Source organism: Scyliorhinus torazame, chromosome 11 (genome assembly GCF_047496885.1).
Source record: "Scyliorhinus torazame isolate Kashiwa2021f chromosome 11, sScyTor2.1, whole genome shotgun sequence".
NCBI lineage: Eukaryota > Metazoa > Chordata > Chondrichthyes > Carcharhiniformes > Scyliorhinidae > Scyliorhinus > Scyliorhinus torazame.
In genome coordinates, this window is record NC_092717.1 from 9984579 (window position 1) to 10006682 (window position 22104).

Sequence of the window (22104 nt, forward strand, 5' to 3'; positions counted from 1 at the left end):
GGCAGTGGGCTAGCACTGCTGCCTCAGCACCAGGACCGGGGTTTAATTCTGGCCTTGTGTGACTGTCTGTGGAGGAGTTTGTACGTTCTTGCAGTGTCAGCATCGGTTTCCTCTGGGTGCTCCTGTTTCCTCCCACTGGCCATGATAAATAGCCCCTTAGTGTCCAACAATGTGCAGGTTTGGTTACGGGGAGGGCAGAGCAGACTCCATAGGCTGAATGGCCTCCTTCTGCACTGTAGGGATTCTATGAATGTGCCTTCACCAAAAGCACAAAGTCAGTATTCAAAGAACTTCGACATATTGTGCTCAGCTGCCCACATCATAAGAAGTCATCCAAACTATGGCAAGTACAACAAGTGCTGCCAATACCCTTGATCCACAAATCAGTTTTTCCCAAGAACATGATTAGGTAGGTTTCTGCCAAAATCAAGATGATTCCACAAAGCACCAGATAGACTGTTTAAAAGTTTTGGTATCTTGGTGGGATATCCCTACTGATGAGGATACCAGTGCACATTCAAAAAGCAAGTTCTCCCTATAGCCAACTTGATAACCTTTCTGGAAGCAGCAGGGCATTAAGCTGAAAACTAAAATCAAACCTCATCAGGCCCTTGTTCTTAGCACCCTGCAGTATGGTGGAGAATTCTGGGTCTCCTATGGACACCACATCAAAGCTCTTTCAAAAACACCAATGTCCACCACGAGAATTCTACAGCGGATAAAACTCCAAGCAACCCGGTCTATCGTGCTGAATTCAACAGCATGGAAACCACCTTTCAATCAACTCAAATTAGGTCATGTCTCCTGCATGTCTTGCTGCACGGCCCGAAGGGCTGATTGGCCTATCTAGCATTGATCTCAGAATCCCTAAGCAAATCTTTTGGGTTTTTTGCCTCAGAATAAATTACATCAAGATAGTCAACACTAAATATATAAAGACACGGTTTAAAAAAAAAAAATCTTACAAACTCCTGCCCTGCGGACCACCTTTCTCTTCAGAAAACATTGCAGCCATGCAGTCAACCCACCCACTTAGAAGGCCTGCACCAAAATTTGGTTCAGCCAACATGCTCAGTGGAAGGTCACAGGTGGTGTTTTCCAAGCACCAAAAACACTAGAAACTGCCGGTACATTGGCGATCCCACATCAGACTTCAATCATGAGACGGCCCACAGAAGACAATGAAATAATTTACAGCGTGGACATACTTAAACAATTAGGAGTCTACTACAATCGGTCCTCAGACCTCATTTGATTGAGACAGCAGTCTTCAGCTCCACATTCAAAGTAATTTTTATTGCAAATCCATCTTCTTGGTGTCAGCGTCGAAGGGATGGTCTATGGGCACACCAAATTTGTAAAGAGCCTCAAACAAGAGGTCAGTCCCTTATTTGCAAATGTACAACAGCCGATCAGGTATGGGTCCCGGACGCCTCTTTTTCCAAGTCTACCAATACGGCAGCCGATGCGCTTTCTCCACTGAACACGTGTGTGTTCACACTGCCTGATGTATAGGATTTTGTCACTAATTTTAAGCCTGCAAAATTTGGGGTGGCACAGCATCCATCTTTAGTTCAAAGTGCACTATCCAAAGGGCGGCACGTGGCACAGTGGTTAGCACTGCAGCCTACAGCGCTGAGATCCGAGTTCGAATTCCGGCCCTGGGTCACTGTCCGTGTGGACTTTGCACATTCTCCCTGTGTCTGCGTGGGTTTCACCCACAGAACCCAAAGATGTGCAAGTTAGGTGGATTGACCACGCTAAATTATTCCTTAATTGGAAAATATTAATTGGGTACTCGAAATTTATATATATATATATATAATATATATATATAGGTTCGTAATGGTTTCCGAGATGGGAGGGTTGTCTTAGGAAGAGGGGCCGAGTAAGTTGGCTATATAGTCTCGAAAGTTTAGATTAACAAAGTGCATTTGAAGCGTACAAGATTCTCAAAGGGGGGGTAAAGGAGAGAGAGATGGAGGAGGCGGGCGGGCGGGCGGCGGCCGAGGGGGCAGGCGGAGGGCGGGGGGAGGCGGAGGGCGGGGGAAAGGGGATTGGGGGGGGGAGGGAGGAGGGGATTGGGGGGGGGGGAGGGAGGGGATTGGGGGGGGGGGGGAGGGAGGGGATTGGGGGGGGGGGGAGGGAGGGGATTGGGGGGGGGGGAGGGAGGGGATTGGGGGGGGGGGAGGGAGGGGATTGGGGGGGGGGGAGGGAGGGGATTGGGGGGGGGGAGGGAGGGGATTGGGGGGGGGGAGGGAGGGGATTGGGGGGGGGGAGGGAGGGGATTGGGGGGGGGGGAGGGAGGGGATTGGGGGGGGGAGGGAGGGGATTGGGGGGGGGAGGGAGGGGATTGGGGGGGGGAGGGAGGGGATTGGGGGGGGGGAGGGAGGGGATTGGGGGGGGGAGGGAGGGGATTGGGGGGGGGGAGGGAGGGGATTGGGGGGGGGAGGGAGGGGATTGGGGGGGGGAGGGAGGGGATTGGGGGGGAGGGAGGGGATTGGGGGGGGGAGGGAGGGGATTGGGGGGGGGAGGGAGGGGATTGGGGGGGGGAGGGAGGGGATTGGGGGGGGGAGGGAGGGGATTGGGGGGGGGAGGGAGGGGATTGGGGGGGGGAGGGAGGGGATTGGGGGGGGGAGGGAGGGGATTGGGGGGGGAGGGAGGGGATTGGGGGGGGAGGGAGGGGATTGGGGGGGGAGGGGATTGGGGGGGGAGGGAGGGGATTGGGGGGGGAGGGAGGGGATTGGGGGGGAGGGAGGGGATTGGGGGGGAGGGAGGGGATTGGGGGGGAGGGAGGGGATTGGGGGGGGAGGGAGGGGATTGGGGGGGGATCGGGGGGAGGAGGGAGGGGATCGGGGGGAGGAGGGAGGGGATCGGGGGGAGGGGAGGGGATCGGGGGGAGGGGAGGGGATCGGGGGGGGGGATTGGGGGGGAGGGGAGGGGATTGGGGGGGGAGGGGAGGGGATTGGGGGGGAGGGGAGGGGATTGGGGGGAGGGGATTGGGGGGGAGGGGAGGGGATTGGGGGGGAGGGGAGGGGATTGGGGGGGGGGAGGGGAGGGGATTGGGGGGGGGGAGGGGAGGGGATTGGGGGGGGGGAGGGGAGGGGATTGGGGGGGGGAGGGGAGGGGATTGGGGGGGGGAGGGGAGGGGATTGGGGGGGAGGGGAGGGGATTGGGGGGGAGGGGAGGGGATTGGGGGGGAGGGGAGGGGATTGGGGGGGGAGGGGAGGGGATTGGGGGGGGAGGGGAGGGGATTGGGGGGGGAGGGGAGGGGATTGGGGGGGGGAGGGGATTGGGGGGGGAGGGGAGGGGATTGGGGGGGGAGGGGAGGGGATTGGGGGGGGAGGGGAGGGGATTGGGGGGGAGGGGAGGGGATTGGGGGGGAGGGGAGGGGATTGGGGAGGGGAGGGGATTGGGGGGGGGAGGGGATTGGGAGGGGAGGGGTTTGGGGGGGGGGGGGAGGGGTTTGGGGGGGGGGGGAGGGGATTGGGGGCGCGGGATAGAGGACTATCCCCGGCAGCTGGAATGCTGGGATACCCCCGCCTCCATTAGCAGCGGCGACCCCCCCCCCCCCCCCCCCCATCCGGGGGCAGCGGGTGGAGGAATAAATGAAAGATAAACACGGGGGGGGGCGGGGCATCGCTGTAATGGTGACCGCTGACCGAGCGGCCCAGGCCAGAGAGACTGTCGTCGTCATCAACATTGGGGGGAGGGGGTTGCCGGCCCCTCCCTCCCCGCAGGCCGGTCACTTCCAGCCGGCTTCACCACGAGACCTTCAGCCGCCCCCCGCGAGTGACGACGATCCGCCGTCCGGGCCCCGTCCCTTCCTCTACCCGCTCGCTTACCGTCTGGGCCCGGCTCCGTTTGCCGTAGCGGGCCGGCGGGGTCTCGCTCTGGCGCAGGGCGATGAACTCGGAGCTGGAGTCCAGGCTGAGGGAGGCGCCGCTCCTCAGCATCACCATGGTGACGGCGGTATTAGTGATAGTTTCCCCCCCTCACTCGCCTTCCCTGAGACGGGGAATGAGCGGGTCCTGCTCCGCACGGCCGCCACCCGCTGACCGTTGGTCTCGCGCTCCGGCAGTTGGCGGCTTCTGGCGCCAAAACTTTCCCGCGCGCCCACCTCCCCGATCCTGCCGCCAGCAAAGCGCCCAAAGTAGTTCCCTTCCGATCGCCGTTCGCCCCGGCCGTCGGGGGACGGGCAGGCTGAACGGAACCCGCGCAGACACCCCCCGAATATTGTCTGGGCGGAGTTTTGTTTTCGCGAAAGCTCGAATCTTTCCGGACGGGCGCGGAAGAATTCGCCGCGAGCCAAGCGGCCGACTTCCCAACTCACTTCATCCGGGCCCGGGAGGGAGGGAAGGCTCGCTCCGCCCAAACCCCCCCCGTCAGTGCAGTGCCGCCGTCCCTGATTGATCAGCCTTTCAGCCAATCAGGGAATGGAGGTGCCACGTGGTTCCCTTGGTTACCTCACATCGGACCAATCACAGTTAGGTCAACACATGACGTACATTCTGGGCGTGCTTTGAACGGGAGAAACACGTGGGCTGCCTGCTGGCCGGGATGAGTGCTGTCCAAACTCATGATTGGAAGCGGCAAGTTCGAATCCCACCAGGGGAGTGGTGAAAATTTAAATTCAGCTTATGAATTAAATTAGTTTGGGATAAATAATTATTGCAGTGGTGATTGGCATAAACAGGATTTGATTTGGCCCGCATATGATCCCAGACCCACAGCAATGTCATAGGGCCATACAGCACAGCAAGAGGCCAAGTGTTTTCTTTTATCCCCGGGACCCACTTTTGCCAACTGGCTGACATTTGGGACCCAAGCAGGCCGACTTTCAGGACTCACCTTATTCCGAATGCTTCAAGCATTAAGATACAAAGCCTGTATGTAGGCTTGCCTTTTTGCCGTTTTTAATCTTTGCGAGCTCTCCCCTGCAGATTCTCTTCCTACATCTTTTATAACCGTTATTATAGTGTGTTCTAAAATTATTACAGTACGTTCAATGTATTTATGTGTGGAACGATATGCCAGGTTTGTAAGCAGGACAATATTTTTCACTGTGCCTTGGTACATGTGACAAATCAATCAATCACCATAACTTTTCTTTGTACTATGGGCCTATTTGCCTCTCGTTTTTGATGACCCCGCCTACCGCTTTTGCATTTAATGCTCTTTTATTACTGTCCTTGTTTCTCTTACCTTTGCCACTCTGCGTAGGTTCCGAACCCCTCTTGCCATTCTCGTGGGATGGTGGAAATATTGAACTCTCTCCCACAAACAACTGGGGGGTAGAGGGAAATTTCCAAACTGAAATTCATAGTTTTTGCTCAGTAAGTGTTTTGAGGATTATAAAACGATGGAGTTAAAATACAGAGCAGTGAGGGCAGCACGGTGGCACAGTGGTTAGCCTGCTGCCTCACGGTGCCGAGGTCCCAGGTTCGATCCCAGCCCTGGGTCACTGTCTGTGTGGAGTTTGCACATTCTCCCCGTGTCTGCGTGGGTTTCGCCCCCACAACCCAAAGATGTGCAGGGTAGGTGGATTGGCCACGCTAAATTGCCCCTTAATTGGAAAAAAATGAATTGGGCACTCTAAACTTATTTTTAAAATATACAGAGAGAGCAGCCATGGCCTCATGAGGGAGAATAGTTTATTTCTGTTCCTACATTCCAATCGTCCTAATCTTGGACTGAACAAGTTTTCAAATTCTTACCCAGTCAGTAAAGGTTAAAGTTAGTTCCTTAACTTCCCTTCTCATAAAGCAAAACTAAATCTGGAGGGTGCTCAAACAAGGTGTCATCTTTTTGTTGAAATGATTATTCTCTCACTAATCACAATCTCTGGACCTGAACTAGAACTCCACACACAACTCAGCTCCCAGTAAATGCTGACAATATTTAAGGTATCCTACCCAAGCGGCACTTCCTGGATAAATATCAGCCAGTGCAGGAGAACACAGCAGTTTAAATTCCTTCTTGACCATGAAGAAAGCTATGAAGGTATTTGTGGTACTCTTTGTGTTGCTAAATTCAGGATGGTTGGCGTAGTGTTCACAAAGACCACAAAATAGCTTTAACTTGAATAAAGCTATAAATTGATTAACACTACTAATTTGGATTCGACGTATACTCATGGTCCTCTGCAGCTCCGAGCGTCTTACCGTTAATTGTGTATGTCCTTCCATTGTTAGTCCTCCCAAAAGGAATCACCTCACACCACAATGTGCCCTCTGAAATGGCCGAGCAAGCCCCTCAGATGTATTCAAGAAGGCAGCTCAACATCACCTTCTCCAAGTCTGGCAGATCTTATTAAATAGCATGTTACTTCGATCATTTCGGCAGTTCGCAAAAGGCAGAGGTACTGGCCTCACTCAACCAGCCTGTGCTTGCAAAACTCAGAACAGAATGTCTAACAGTAGATGTGATTCCATAATTGGGCAGTACTGGCTGAACAACACCGAGTGTGCTAGGAATATACACATAGATAAACAAAAGCGGGGTCGGGGACAATGGCTCCGATGCCTTAACCATGGCAACATTTTGATCAGTTAGAGCTCAATCTGCCAACCAATCAGCACTTTATTTTCTCATGCAGTATAAATTTTAGTTCTCTTCAAAATTTGGCATTCTTGCATCTGTCCTGTTGAGCGGAAGACGAAAAGCTTCAACAGCATGTCTTTTTTTCAGCAATACATCGTCGTTTGCACAAATTAGCTGCTGCGTTTCCTACATTACAACACTGAATGCACGTTATAAAAATATTTCATTGCTGTAAAGCATGTTAGGCCTACTCCAGCTCCTCATTCGTATGGCTCATCAAAATCAAAATGGGGGGTGGAACAGAGTTCATGGTCTAAAGCTGTCAAGCTCAGTGCCTCGTCAGAAGATGAGCGGCTGTTTCTTCAGCCTGGGCTAGAGGATGCGGTTAACAGAATAGAGGGAAAGCTTGCCGAAAGGACCCCCGAAAATCACACGTCAGTCAGCACCATTGCCTCACAGCGCCAGGGACCCGGGTTCGAGTCCGACCTTGGGTGACTGTAGAATCATAGAATCTACAGTGCAGAAGGAGGCCATTCAGCCCATTGAGTCTGCACCCGTCACTGGAAAGAGCACCCAACTTAAGCCCACCTAACCTTATGGGACACTAAGGGGCAATTGATCATGGCCAATTCACCTAACCTGCCCATCTTTGGACTGTGGGAGGAAACTCACGCAGACACGGGGAGAACGTGCAGACTCCGCACAGATAGTGACCCGAGGCCGGAGTGGAAACCGGGTCCCTGGCGCTGTGAGGCAGCAGCACGGACCACTGTCTGCGTGGGTTTCCTCCGGGTGCTCCGGTTTCCTCTCACAACATAGAACATACAGTGCAGAAGGAGGCCATTCGGCCCATCGAGTCTGCACCGAACCAGTTAAGCCCTCACTTCCACTCTATCCCCGTTACCCAATAACCCCACCTAACCTTTTATGGTCACTAAGGGCAATTTATCATGGCCAATTCACCTAACCTGCACGTCTTTGGACTGTGGGAGGAAACCCACACAGACACGGGAAGAACGTGCAGACTCCGCACAGACAGTCCAAAGACGGGTGGGGTCACATGGACAGGGTGGGGGAGTGGTCCTGGGCAGGGTGCTCCTTCAGAGGGTCAGTGCCCACTGGAGGGGCCGAATGGCCTCCCTCCTTCTCCTGCGCAGTAAGGACCGATGTCATGGGAGTGCGGCGCGGGGGCGGGGCTCACAAACCACGCCCCCCCGGGTGGTGCGGAAGCTGCGCGCGCAGCCCGGCGCTGACGTCAACCCGCTTGCCCCTGTGCACCCGCCATTTCCCTCCGTCATCGCGTCTGCCTGTGCACCCGCTATTCCCCTCCGGCTTCCCGCCCTTATGGCCGGCCTGGCTGGATGGTTCCGGCCACCTCATCCTACTCGGTCCCTGGGCTCCTCCAGACATTTCTCCAGCAATTCCCTCTCCGTCTTTGAATTGAAATCCAACCGTTTGGCGGTCCAATCTCTTATTTTCTGTTCAAAGCTGTCATGAGCGGCCCGAAGCCTGAGAGGTTGGAGCCAGGAGATGACAGGAGGCAGGCGCCAGCCATTGCCAAGGAGGACTGTGTGTACACCAGCTGCTATTGGTAAGGAGGCCTGGCTAGAGTGAGTGACAGGGGGTGGGGGGCAGAGCCGGCCGGCCTCCCGTGCCCCTGGGGGGCTGCGAAACAAGGTGCAGGTTACTGGGTCACGAGGATAGGGTGGAGGTGTGGGCTTGGCTAGGGTGCCCTTTCCAAGGGCCGGTGCAGACTCGATGGGCTGAATGGCCCGCCTTCACTGTAAAGTCCATGATCCCCTGATCATGGGATTTGGAATCTTGTAATAGCTTTGATCTAGGTGGGCACCTGTGCTGTAATAAATTACCTTATTTAAGCATGGCAGCATTGGGGTTAGCACTGTTGCTCCACAGCTCCGGGGCCCCGGGTTTGATCCCCGACTTGGATCACTATCTGTGCGGGAGTCTGCACATTCTCCCCGTGTCTGGATGGGCTTCCTCCGGGTGCTCCGGTTTCCTCCCACAAGTCCCGAAAGCCGTGCTGTTAGGTGAATTGTTCATTCTGAATTCTCCCTCGGTGTACCCAAACAGGCGCCGGAATGTGGCGACTAGGGGCTTTTCACAGTAACTTCATTTCAGTGTTAATGTAAGCCTACTTGTGACACTAATAAAAATTATTATTAATTTCTTCGTGAACCTCGCAAACTCCTCACTCGTGAATGGAGTGCCGTTATCCGTGACCAGCACCTCGGGGAGGCCATGCGTACTAAACGATAAACGCATCTTTTCAATTGTTGCGCAGGACGTTATCCCCTGCATCTTATGCACCTCTAGCCATTTGGACTGGGCGTCAATTAGTAGAAGGAACATGGATCCTTGAAAAGGGCCTGCGAAATCTGCATGCAAGCGTGCCCAAGGCCGCCCTGGCCATTCCCAGTGATGTAGGGGCGCGGCCGGCGGAAGCTTCTGATGCTCCTGGCAAATGGAGCAGTTTTGGGCCACCTTCTCAATGTCGGTGTCGAGGCCTGGCCACCAGACATAACTCCGGGCCAACATTTTCATTTTGGTCACGCCTGGATGCCCATTGTGCAAGTCTGTTAGTATCAGCTCCTGGCCTTTTTCCGGGACAATCACACGCGTCCCCCACAAGAGGATGCCGTCTTCCACGCTGAATTCTGACAGCTTGGAGGAAAATGCCCGCAACTCGCCTGGGAGCTGTCTATGCTGCCCACCATACAGGACTATGTGCCGAACCTTTGACAGGACTGGCTCCGTCTGGGTCCACTCACGGATCTGTGATGCCGTGACAGGCAAGGTGTCCATAAAATTTAGGGTTGCAACCACCTCACCGGTCGTGGGGGTCGACATGGGGCCGGTCGATAAAGGCAATCGGCTCAGTGCGTCAGCATTTGCTATCTGCGTACCTGGTTTGTGCTCCAGAGAATACTCGTATGCAGCAAGCAACAAAGCCCAGCGCCGGATCCGTGCATAAGCAATGGGCGGTATTGGCTTATCCTCTCTGAAAAGTCCCAGCAGGGGCTTATGATCAGTCACGATAGTGAAATAGCGGCCGTACACGTACTGGTGGAAGCGTTTCACCGCAAAAACCACTGCCAGGCCCTCCTTCTCGATCTGCGTGTACCTCTTCTCCGCTGCAGTCAATGTGCGGGAGGCGAAAGCTATCGGTCATTCGGCCCCGTTCTCCATCTTGTGGGACAGGGCGGCCCCAATACCATACGGGGATGCATCACATGTGACGAGCAAAGGCTTTCCAGGATCATAGTGGGTTAGTAACCCAGACGACGACAGTTGTTGCTTTACCCGCCGGAAAGCGGCTTCTTGCGGCTGACCCCAAACCCAGGTGTGATTTTTCTTTAACAGAAGGTGCAAAGGGGCCAGCGTAGTTGCCAGATTGGGGAGGAACTTCCCGTAATAGTTTACGAGACCGAGAAAAGAACGAAGATGCGAAATGTCAATCGGGGCGGGGGCATGTTGAATTGCACGCACCTTCTCTGCGACGGGGTGCAGACCTTCGCGGTCCACCCGATAACCTAGGTAGACTACTTCCTTTGCCTGAAATACGCACTTTGTGCGACGTAAACGGACTCCAGCCTCCGAAAGGCGTCTAAGGACAGCCTCCAGATTTTCCAAATGTTCCTGCTCTGACGTCCCTGTAATCAGAACGTCATCTAGGTAGACAGCCACACATGGTAAACCCCTCAAAATGCCCTCCATAACACGTTGAAAAATTGCGCAGGCAGAGGATACTCCAAAGGGCAACCGTGTATATTCATACAGGCCCGGGTGTGTATTAATCGTTACATATGGTCGGGAGGCAGGGTCCAGCTCCAACTGCAGGTAGGCGTGACTCATATCTAATTTTATGAACGAGAGTCCACCTGCAAGTTTCGCGTAGAGATCCTCTATGCGAGGCATTGGATATCGGTCGAGTCGGGAAACCGTATTCACTGTAAGTTTATAGTCGCCACACAAGCGAACTGTGGCATCTGGCTTCATTACAGGTACAATTGGTGCTGCCCAGTCAGCAAAACGGACAGGCCTGATAATACCCAAACTCTCCAAACGAGTGAGCTCCCCTTCTACCTTCTCGAGCAAGGCGTAAGGCACTGGGCGCGCCCGGAAATAGCGTGGCGTGGCTCCTGGTTCAACTTGGATACGGGCTACGGCCCCTTTTTTATTTTCCCCAAACCAGGCTGGAATACATCTGGGTATCGTCCTAGCATCTCAGTCAACCCTTCAGAAACTGTTTGGAGGATGTGCTGCCATTGCAACCACAAATGGCGCAACCAGTCCCAACCCAACAGGCTGGGCCCATGGCCGCGCACCACGATAAGTGGGAAACGCCCCTCCTGGCGTCCATAGACAACAGGGGTCATTGTAGTTCCTGCAATGTCCAGTGGTTCCCCCGTGTAGGTGGCCAACCTGGCCTGTGAGTCGGTTAATGTAAGGGTCTATATACTCTGCTTGATGCGGTCGAATGTCCTCTGGGCAGTCACGGAGACCGCTGCGCCAGTATCCAACTCCATCTCAAGCGGGTGGCCATTGACCCGTACTGTCACCTTAATGGGGGCCACACGGGGAGCTACCACACAATGCAGCTGCAGGCAGTCGTCCTCCGTCTCCACGTCCTCAGGAGTAGTCGCCGCAGGTTCATCCACATGGAAGGTACGGCCTCTGGGCTGGTCCCAGTTACGGTCCCTGGGCTGGTCCCAGTTTCGGTCAGAACGACGGCCGCCCCTAGGACCGCCGTCCGCGACGGGGTCGGCGCCTACAAGTCTGACACGGACATGGCTCCTCATCCATTGGTTCTAGAGAAGGCTCCCTTTGGGGAGGAATGTCCGACGGCCACTGGCGTCGGTCCGGACGTTGCCTCGCCCAAGGTACCGCAGGAGTGCGGGGGGATGTTTTCGGACGGAAGGGGTTGCGCCCCAAGGCATGCACTTCCATTCCCTGTAGTTCCTGCACTCCTCGTTCTGCGCTCTCTCGGGACAATACTATTTGAATGGCCTGTTGAAAAGTCAATGTTGGCTCAGCTAACAACTTTCTCTGGGTGGCCGCATTGTTAATACCGCAAACCAAACGGTCGCGTAACATTTCTGACAAGGTCTCACCATAGTCACAGTACTCCGCAATCCTGCGTAGCCTGAATAGAAAATCGGCAAGGGATTCTCCAGGGGTCCTCTCAGCGGTATTAAACCGGTAACGCTGGACTATCATGGACGGGGTTGGGTTAAAATGTTGCCCCACTATATTCACAAGTTCATCAAACGTTTTGGTGTCCGGCGCAGCTGGGTACGTAAGGCTTCTAATCACCCCAAACGTATGCGGGCCGCAGGCGGTGAGCAATATGACCACCTGGCACTCGTTTTCGGTGATATTGTTTGCTCGGAAATAGTACCGCATCCGTTGTGTGTACTGGTTCCAGCTTTCCAGCGCAGCTTCAAAAACATCCCATCCTCGTCGCCAGTTTTGTAAGGGCCACGAAGAATCCAGCACGAGTTTTAAGGATACAAAGTAATAACATTTATTTACTATAACATATACACATAACAGTAGCAGTAACTTCCCTTGCTACACACTCCTTCCTGCTGGTACGTGATCTGGCCAGCTTTATTTATACCAGGAGTTTCTAGTGGTTTCTCCACCCCCTTCATTGGGGAAGCTCATACTCCCACAGGATTGTGGGATAGTCATTAGTCCCCAGCCAATGGTAAGTAGGCAGGTTATAACAAATGCGCTGCCTGAAAGGGTGGTGGAGGAAGCTCAGTGGTGCCTTGGAAAGGGAACTGGGAAGGGAAAACTTCTGCAGGGCTTTGGGGACACCGCAGAGCAGTGGGACTCAAATACGATCAGAAATGCTGGAAGAACCCAGCAGGCCTGGCAGCATCTGTGGAGAGAGCAACAGAGTTGATGTTTTGAGTCCGTATGATCCTCCGACCTGTAGAGGAGTCATATGGACTCAAAACGTTAACTCTGTTTCTCTCTCAGGGCAGCACGATGGCGCAGTGGGTTAGCCTTGCTGCTTCACGGCGCCGGGGTCCCAAGTTCGATCCTGGCTCTGGGTCACATTCTGTGTGGAGTTTGCACATTCGCCCCGTGTTTGCGTGGGTTTCGCCCCCACAAACCCCAAAATGTGCAGGGTACATGGATTGGCCATGCTAAAATTGCCCCTTAATTGCAAAAAAATGAATTAGGTACTCTAAATTTAAAAATAAATTTGTTTCCTTTTCCACAGATACTGCCACACCTGCTGAGTTTATCCAGCATTTTCTGTTTTTATGTCAGTTTTACAGCATCCGCAGTATTTTCCTTTAACTCGGGGAGAGGGATTGATTGACTAGTTTTCCTGACATGCTAAAACGGGCATGTTGGGCTAAATGGCCTTGTTTCTGTGCTGTAAGATCCAGTAAAACCACTCCCGAGTCTTTTCAGGCACCACTTCTGATTTCCCCGTGTAGGAAAGACTAGACCTGATGTGCCCCCTGGGTTTGGCAAGCTGCTGGCATTGCCCATGCTCATATGTGACAATCAACCACAAGTATGAGGTACCAAAGGGCCACCAGTACCTCTGGGGTCCGAACTCCACCACTAACGCAACCCCATTGATAAATGGAACAAAAACAAAATCTACTTTGCACTTGGAATTGGGTATTTTACAGAACAGAAGGAGCCTATTCATCCCATAATGCTTTTGAAACCTGTTTAAAGGAGTAGCCATGCTTCGTCCTACAGCCCAGTTTTTTTTTTGTCTGTAGACCACCCCCCCCCACCAAGTTCCTCATCCTCAAATACCTGTCCAACTCCCTTTTGACGTTATTTATGGAATCAGCTTTCACCATCTTTTCATTAATCGTTCCAGATCCCAGAAATTGTCTTTATTATAATAATAGTAATCTTTATTATTGTCACAAGTAGGCTTACATCAACACTGTAATGAAGTTACTGTGAAAAGCCCCTAGTCGCCACATTCCAGCACCTGTTCGGGTACACAGAGGGAGAATTCAGAATGTCCAATTCACCGAACAGCACGTCTTTCGGGACTTGTGGGAGGAAACCGGAGCACCCGGAGGAAACCCACGCAGACACTGGGAGAACGTGCAGACTCCGCACAACAGTGACCCAAGCTGGGAATCGAACCAGGGACCCTGGCGCTTTCTTGAATGAAATCATATCTCCTCACCTCCCCTCTAGATAGTTTCCCAATAGTTTTAAATCCAAAACCTCTGCTTATTGACCTACTCGTCAGAGGTAATCATTTTTCTTTACCTACTCTCTCAAAACCTCCTGTCATCTTAAAAACTTCTATTCAGTCACCATTTAACCTTCTCTGTTCCACGGAGGACAATCCTAATTTTCCAACCCCAGTTTATAACTTAAGTCCCTCATCCCATCTAAATCCTAGCAAATGTCCAAAAGACCTTCCTGAAGAGCAGTGCCCAGGACATTTCAACTTTCAACATTTAATTTAAAAAGAAGAAGAAATTGCAAATGTTTAAGCAATGAATGTTAACAACAATATTGAAATGTGTTCTTCAGTGAAGAAAATGTGTGGAAGCTTTGTGAATATATCAAGAAGAGGCGACAAAATCCTCTGGAAGAATGGTACACTGTTTTTATATCAAACGACCAAAAGATGGTAAGTGCAGTTTGAAAAAAATCGATTTTTTAATTCCAGGGTACAATAATTTGAAATAATTCCTTTCATGCCTGTATGATAGAATTGTTACACCACCTCCTGGTTCCCCAGCGTCGCATTTGGGGCTACCCTAACGACGTGCAAGGGAATCCCTCTTGGAAGTTCCCACGTCAGGGTTTACCCGGCAATTGCCCAGAAGCACTAACTTTCCCTGGACAATTGTGCTGGGCTGGGAACCATCCAACAGAAGCGATTTGAATCGCTAACTTCGGATGGTTCTGTCAGTTTTATCCTGAATAGTTACTCTGACCGAGATAGAGAGGGGGGGGGGAAAAAATCACTTTTAACTCTATTTAAAAAACCCAGACCCAGCCTCACATGGGACACACAGATGGGGATGGTGCGGGAAGAGGGAGAAGATGAATCCTGATTTTGTGCTGACTGGTGGAGCAGCTTGGAGCGGCCGAATGGTCCACTCCTGCTCTTATTTCTTTTTCACCACAGTGAAGCAGGACGGTGTTAAATTGGTTACTGCACAGCAGCAAGGGCAATCCTTCAGGGGTCCTCTTTGATCAAGCTTTTGGTCTCTGACCTGATATCTCCCTGTGTGTCTCAATGTCATGTAGCACTCATGTCAAGCACCTTGGGGTGGGGGGGGGGGTGGGGGGGGGGGGGGGGGAGGTTGTTGTTGGTCCTGGATTTTTTAAAATTTGAAAATAGTACACAAAAACAAGGAAGTTCTGCTAAATCTGTACAAATCACTGGCTAGCCCTCAGCCTCAGTATTGTGTGTCTGATCCTGGACCCCACACTATAGGAAGGATGGCAAGGCTCTGGAGGGGGCGCCCGGGAGATTTGCTAGAATGGCTCCACAATAAGGGACTTAATTTACCAATAGAGACTGGAGAATCTCTGATTGTTCTCCTTAAAGCAGGGAAATGTGCTAATAAACGGGAAGGGTTTTGATAGAGTAAGAAACTGTTCCCGCTGGCAGGGGTGGCGCTAACCAGAGGAACAAAAGAGAAATGTAGCTATTTTGTTTTAACGCACTGAGGTCTTGAGATCTGGACCTCGCTGCCTGGAAGGGCACTTGAAGCCGATTCAATCGGAACTTTCAGAAGGGATTTTGGATATATTTGAAAAGGGAAAGTTAATAGAAGAGTTAAGAAATATGAAGGGTTTGATTCCCAAATTAAATTAAAAATTGTTTCCACTGCCAGGAGGAACGCGAACCAGAGGAAACAGATTTAAGGCAATTGGCAAATGAAGCAGAGGGTCGATGATTTTGTTTTCACACAGCGAGCTGTTACGATCTGGAACGCACTTCCTGAACGGGCGGTGGAAGCGGATTCAGTAGTAACTCTCAAAAGGGAATTGGATAAATATATGAGTGGGGAAAATTGGCAGGGCTGTGGGGAAAGATCAGGGGGTGTGGGGCTAATTGGAGAGCTCTTTCAAAGAGCCAACATGGATACAGAGGCCAGAATGGCCTCCCTTTCTCTGCCCTTGGACTCTATGAACTTGCATGGTACAAATTCCCTGGACTCGGTCTCCTAATGTCGCACTTTAGCCTTAATAACAGTGAGCATGAATAAGAATATTCAATGTTATTGCTCAATTATATAGCACACCAGTGCTTCATTTGAGATTGCGGAGTTGAAATGGAGAAGGGTTTGAATCTGGGATTAATCAGCATGTTCTGAAAGACTCATTCTCACACTGTACGGTGCAGCTCCGCACTAAACCAGCAGAGGGGACCCCAGCCTAACCCCTATCTCAGTTGCATTAGTGAAAATGTACAAACAGTAATGAGGCCCTGTAGCACAGTGGGTAGCCCCCCTGCCTCAGAGCCAGAAGCCCTGGATTTGAATCACACCCCAGGACCCGACGACCGAGGAAGGTGCGTTCATAACGTGGCCAGACAGTTTGGATATCAAGCTGAAAATCCTTGCAGCACATGCCGGTCCCACTGCAATAAGAGTGGGAGAGATTCCTGGTCATTCATGTGATGGAAAGAACATTGGAGCCTCTACCATCACTCTCCATAGCTGCTGACTACAAACTGCACGTAAAAGTGTCTGTAACTCCTCGAGTGAACTCTCAGGCACCACCACCACAAACAAACATGAAACAGTAATAAAAGAGAATGAACTGTCACGTTAAAGAATAAAAACGGTGGAATTTTTTATTTGTCTAACTTACATTTTGTTTTTATTTAATTCATTACTGCAAAGGTGCCCATCTGGAGTCAGCAGTCAGGCAGTGATAATCAGCCTGTAATCTGGGTAAGTGATTCCTTCGTAACTCCGTAGTAACAGGTGAGATTCTCTGGCCTCCCCGCGGCGGGAGGCAGCTCTATCGTGTCAGCGCTGATATTTTGTGCTAATAGACCGAGTTTCTCATCAATTACCTTAATGACATTAGCAGTCATCGGTTGTGATGCCTTTGAGAGTGCCGAATTAAGAGCCTCTTCGCTCACAAAGTCGCCATGTTGAGGAGTCGACTCCACCCCAGTCACTTCTGACTGCTGTTTTTTGTCAACGGATTTCTTCATATTTCTCGGCATAAGAAATAGGAACAGAATTTGGCCGTTTGGCCCCTGGAGCCTGTCCCACCACTTAATGAGATCATGACTGATCTGTGGCTTAACTCCAGATACCTGCCTTTGGTCCGTATACCTTGATATCTTTGCTTACAAAAAATTATCTATCTCCAATTTAAAATGAACAATTGTTCCAGCTTCAGCTGCTCTGTGGGAGAGAGCTCCAAACCTCTACCAACCTTTGAGTGAAGAAGTTCTTCCTAACTTCTCTCCTGAAAAATCTGGCCCTAATTTTTAGAATCTCCAACCAGTGGAAATAGTTTATCTTTATCTACCCAGTCTTTCCCTGTAAATATCTTGAATTCTTCGATCAGATCACCCTTAACCTTCTAAATTCGAGCGAAAACAGGTCTAATTTGAGTAATCTCTCCTCGTAACTCAACCCTTGTGATCCGGGTATCATATTTGTAAACCAATGTTACACTCCCTCCAAGGCCAAAATATCCTTCCTCAGGTATGATGCCCAGAACTGCTCACAGGAACATAGAACATTACAGCGCAGTACAGGCCCTTCGGCCCTCTATGTTGCGCCGACCTGTGAAACTACTCTAAAGACCATCTACACTATTCCCTTATCATCCATATGTCGATCCAATGACCATTTGAATGCCCTTAGTGTTGGTGAGTCCACTACTGTTCCAGGCAGGGCATTCCACGCCCGTACTACTCTCTGAGTAAAGATCCTACCTCTGACATCTGTCCTATATCTATCTCCCCTCAATTTAAAGCTATGTCCCCTCGTGCTAGACATCACCATCTGAGGAAAAAGGCTCTCACTGTCCACCCTATCCAATCCTCTGATCATCTTGTATGCCTCAATTAAGTCACCTCTTAACCTTCTTCTCTCTAACGAAAACAGCCTCAAGTCTCTCAGCCTTTCCTCATAAGATCTTCCCTCCATACCAGGAAACATTCTGGTAAATCTCCTCTGCACCCTTTCCAATGCTTCCACATCCTTCCTTTAATGCGGCGACCAGAATTGCACGCAATACTCCAAATGCGGCCGCACCAGAGTTTTGTACAGCTGCAACATGACCTCATGGCTCTGAAACTCAGTCCGTCTACCAATAAAAGCTAACACACCGTACGCCTTCTTAACAGCCCTCTCAACCTGGGTGGCAACTTTCATGGATCTATGTACATGGACACCGAGATCTCTGAGCTCATCCACACTGCCAAGAATCTTACCATTAGCCCAGTACTCTGTCTTCCTGTTATTCCTTCCAAAATGAATCACCTCACACTTTTCTGCATTAAACTCCATTTGCCACCTCTCAGCCCAGCGCTGCAGCTTATCTATGTCCCTCTGTAACTTGTAACATCCTTCCGCACTGTCCACAACTCCACCGACTTTAGTGTCATCTGCAAATTTACTCACCCATCCTTCTACGCCCTCCTCCAGGTCATTTATAAAAATGACAAACAGCAGTGGTCCCAAAACAGATCCTTGTAGTACACCACTAGTAACTGGACTCCAGTCTGAACATTTCCCATCAACCACCACCCTTTGTCTTCTTCCAGCTAGCCAATTTCTGATCCAAACTGCTAAATCACCCTGAATCCCATGCCTCCGTATTTTCTGCAGTAGCCTACCGTGGGGAACCTTGTCAAACGCTTTACTGAAATCCATATACACCACATCAACTGCTTTACCCTCATCCACCTGTTTGGTCACCTTCCCAAAGAACTCTAAGGTTTGTGAGGCACCACCTACCCTTCACAAAACCGTGTTGACTATCTCTAATCAAATTATTACTTTCCAGATGATTATATATCCTATCTCTTATAAACCTTTCCAAGATTTTGCCCACAACAGAAGTAAGGCTCACTGGTCTATATTTACCGGGGTTGTCTCTACTTCCCTTCTTGAACAAGGGGACAACATTTGCTATCCTCCAGTCTTCTGGCACTATTCCTGTAGACAAAGATGACTTAAAGATCAAAGCCAAAGGCTCAGCAATCTCCTCCCTAGCTTCCAAGAGAATCCTAGGATAAATCCGGCCCAGGGGACTTATCTATTTTCACACTTTCCAGAATTGCTAACACCTCCTCCTTATGAACCTCAAGCCCTTCTAGTCTAGTAGCCTGAATCTCAGTATTCTCCTCGACAACATTGTCTTTTTCCTGTGTGAATACTGATGAAAATATTCATTTAGCACCTCTCCTATCTCCTCGGACTCCACGCACAACTTCCCACTACTGTCCTTGACTGGCCCTACTCTTACCCTAGTCATTCTTTTATTCCTGACATATCTATAGAAAGCTTTCGGGTTATCCTTGATCCTACCTGCCAAAGACTTCTCATGTCCCCTCCTGGCTCTTCTTAGCTCTCTCTTTAGGTCCTTCCTAGCTAACGTGGAACACTCGAGCGCCCTAACTGAACCTTCGTATCTCATCTTTACATAAGCCTCCTTCTTCCTCTTGACAAGTGTTTTGACTGCTTTAGTAAACCACGGTTCCCTTGCTCGACCACTTCCTCCCTGCCTGACAGGTACATACTTATCAAGGACACGCAGTAGCTGTTCCTTGAACAAGCTCCACATTTCCATTGTGCCCATCCCCTGCAGTTTTCCTCTCCATCCGATGCATCCTAAGCCTTGCCTCATTGCATCATAATTGCCTTTCCCCCAGATATAACTCTTGCCCTGCGGTATATACCTATCCCTTTCCATCACTAAAGTAAACATAATCGAATTGTGGTCACTATCACCAAAGTGCTCACCTACCTCCAAATCTAACACCTGTCCTGGTTCATTACCCGGTACCAAATCCAATATTGCCTCGCCTCTCGTTGGCCTATCTACATACTGTGTCAGGAAACCCTCCTGCACACATTGGACAAAAACGGACCTCTCTAAAGTACTCAAACTATAGCGTTCCCAGTCAATATTTGGAAAGTTAAAGTCTCCCATAACAACCTCACTGTTGCTTTTGCTCTTATCCAGAATCATCTTTGCAATCCTTTCCTCTACATCTCTGGAACTTTTCGGAGGCCTATAGAAAACCCCTAACAGGATGACCTCTCCTTTCCTGTTTCTAACCTCAGCCCATACTACCTCAGTAGACGAGTCCTCATCAAACGTTCTTTCTGCCACCGTAATACTGTCCTTGACTAACAATGCCACCCTTCCCCCTCTTTTACCACCTTCCCTGAGCTTACTGAAATATCTAAACCCCGGCACCTGCAACAACCATTCCTGTCCCTGCTCTATCGATGTCTCCGAAATGGCCACAACATCGAAGTCCCAGGTACCAACCCATGCCGCAAGTTCACCCACCTTATTCCGGATGCTCCTGGCATTGAAGAAGACACACTTTAAACCACCTTCCTGCCTGCCGGTACACTCCTGCAACTTTGAAACCTTACTCATGACCTCACTACTCTCAACCTCCTGTATACTGGAGCTACAATTCAGGTTCCCAAGCCCCTGCTGATCTAGTTTAAACTCTCCCGAAGAGCATTAGCAAATTTCCCCCCCAGGATATTGGTACCCCTCTGGTCCTGGTGTAGACCATCCCGTTTGTAGAGGTCCCACCGACCCCAGAATGAGCCCCAGTTATCCAGAAATCTGAAACCCTCCCTCCTGCACCATCCCTGTAGCCACGTGTTCAACTCCTGTCTTTCCCTATTCCTCGTCTCGCTATCACATGGCACGGGTAACAACCCAGAGATAATAACTCTGTTTGTCCTAGATCTAAGTTTCCACCCTAGCTCCCTGAATTCCTGCCTTACATCCCTATCCCTTTTCCTACCTATGTCGTTGGTACCTATGTGGACCACGACTTGGGGCTGCTCCCCCTCCCCCTTAAGGATCCCGAAAACACGATCCGAGACATCACGCACCTGGGAGGCAACACACCAACCGGGAGTCTCTGTCGTTCACACAGATTCTCCGATCTATCCCCCTAACTATGGAGTCTCCAATGACTAATGCTCTACTCCTCTCCCCCCCGCTTCCCTTCTGAGCAACAGGGACAGACTCTATGCCAGAGACCTGTACCCCATGGCTTACCCCTGGTAAGTTTCCCCCCCCCCCCCCCCAACAGTATCCAAAGCAGTATACTTGTTACAAAGGGGAACGGCCACAGGGGATCCCTGTACTGACTGCTTCCTCCCAGCCCCTCTCACCGTGAACCATCTAGCTTTATTTTTCGGAGTAACTACATCCCTGAAGCTTCTACCTATGATCACCTCTGCCTCCCGGATGATCCAAAGTTCATCCAGCTCCAGTTCCCTAACGCGGTTTCTGAGGAGCTGGAGATGGGTGCACTTCCCACAGATGAAATCAGCAGGGACACTGATGACGTCCCTCACCTCAAACATTCCAGGGGCTGCCCCGCACGATAACACCTGAGGGAAAATAAAAGAAAAACTACTTACCAGTCACCAGCCAATCCCTTACCTGCAGGCTGTGACATCACGGTTCAACTTCTTTCTACTTCTACCTGCCCTCGAGCCTTCCTCTTGATCTTTACAGCGATTGTTTTTTTTTTTTAGTTAGAGGATGGGGTAGGGAGGGAAACACTGAAGAAGTGTTTCGGGTTTAAGTGTCACTTAACAACAGCTCCTCCACAAACCACCTTCAAGTTATGGTGACCACAACGGACGTATGCAAATTTCCCCCGCAACAGCCAATCAGCAGCTCTACTCTACTGCCCTCTGCTGGATGCTTGTCTTCACTTGAACAGCTAGGGTCTCTTGCACAGGTACACCTTCAAGTTAGGGTGACCACAACAGATTTTTTTTTTTTTTTTTTTTTCAAAAAAATATACTTTATTCATAAAAATTTATCATGAGCATTACAGAAACATTTCAAATTGTCTTGACTGTACATTTTCGGCAGGGTTACATGTTGCCTTGACTTTCTTTCATTCAATTTTGATATTGTCGTACACATATCACTCTTTACATTACAATTCCTTCTGAGATATTTACAGTGGCATGTTTGTTTTATACATTGGAGTGTTGGTTGCCCCGACCGAGGGGCTTTACACTGTTACCCGCCCCTCGGTGTACATTTGCTGGAAAGACTTTACACAGTGGTCTTTCCCCATTGCGCCTTGGCGGCAGCTGCCCCAAGCTTGAGTGCGTCCCTCAGCACGTAGTCCTGGACCTTGGAATGTGCCAGTCTGCAACACTCGGTCGAGGACAATTCTTTGCACTGGAAGATCAGCAAGTTTCGGGCAGACCAAAGAGCGTCTTTTACCGAGTTGATGACCTTCCAGCAGCAGTTGATATTTGTCTCGGTGTGTGTCCCTGGAAACAGTCCGTAGAGCACAGAGTCCTGTGTCACAGATCTGTT

At 50.8% G+C, this 22104-nt stretch overlaps 2 protein-coding genes across 6 annotated transcripts in view; one reads left to right on the forward strand and one right to left on the reverse strand.

Moving 5' to 3' along the window:
- LOC140385106 (ATPase family AAA domain-containing protein 2-like) overlaps window positions 1-4311 on the reverse strand; it is an 82071-nt gene extending 77760 nt beyond the window's left edge. For 2 of the 5 annotated variants that reach the window (XM_072466931.1, XM_072466932.1), the window contains exon 1: window positions 3846-4309. In XM_072466931.1, the coding sequence (XP_072323032.1) occupies window positions 3846-3962 (117 nt within the window). In that variant the 5' untranslated portion in view covers window positions 3963-4309. Of the gene's footprint in view, window positions 1-3845 lie in introns of all 5 variants that reach the window. The other 3 variants (XM_072466930.1, XM_072466929.1, XM_072466933.1) reach the window with 3 other exon arrangements.
- Window positions 4312-7846: 3535 nt separating this feature from the next.
- ntaq1 (N-terminal glutamine amidase 1) overlaps window positions 7847-22104 on the forward strand; it is a 29100-nt gene continuing 14842 nt past the window's right edge. Inside the window, exons 1-3 of the mRNA XM_072466939.1 lie at window positions 7847-8134; window positions 14101-14200; window positions 16434-16484. Of these exons, the coding sequence (XP_072323040.1) occupies window positions 8037-8134; window positions 14101-14200; window positions 16434-16484 (249 nt within the window). The 5' untranslated portion in view covers window positions 7847-8036. The remainder of the gene's footprint in view (window positions 8135-14100; window positions 14201-16433; window positions 16485-22104) is intronic.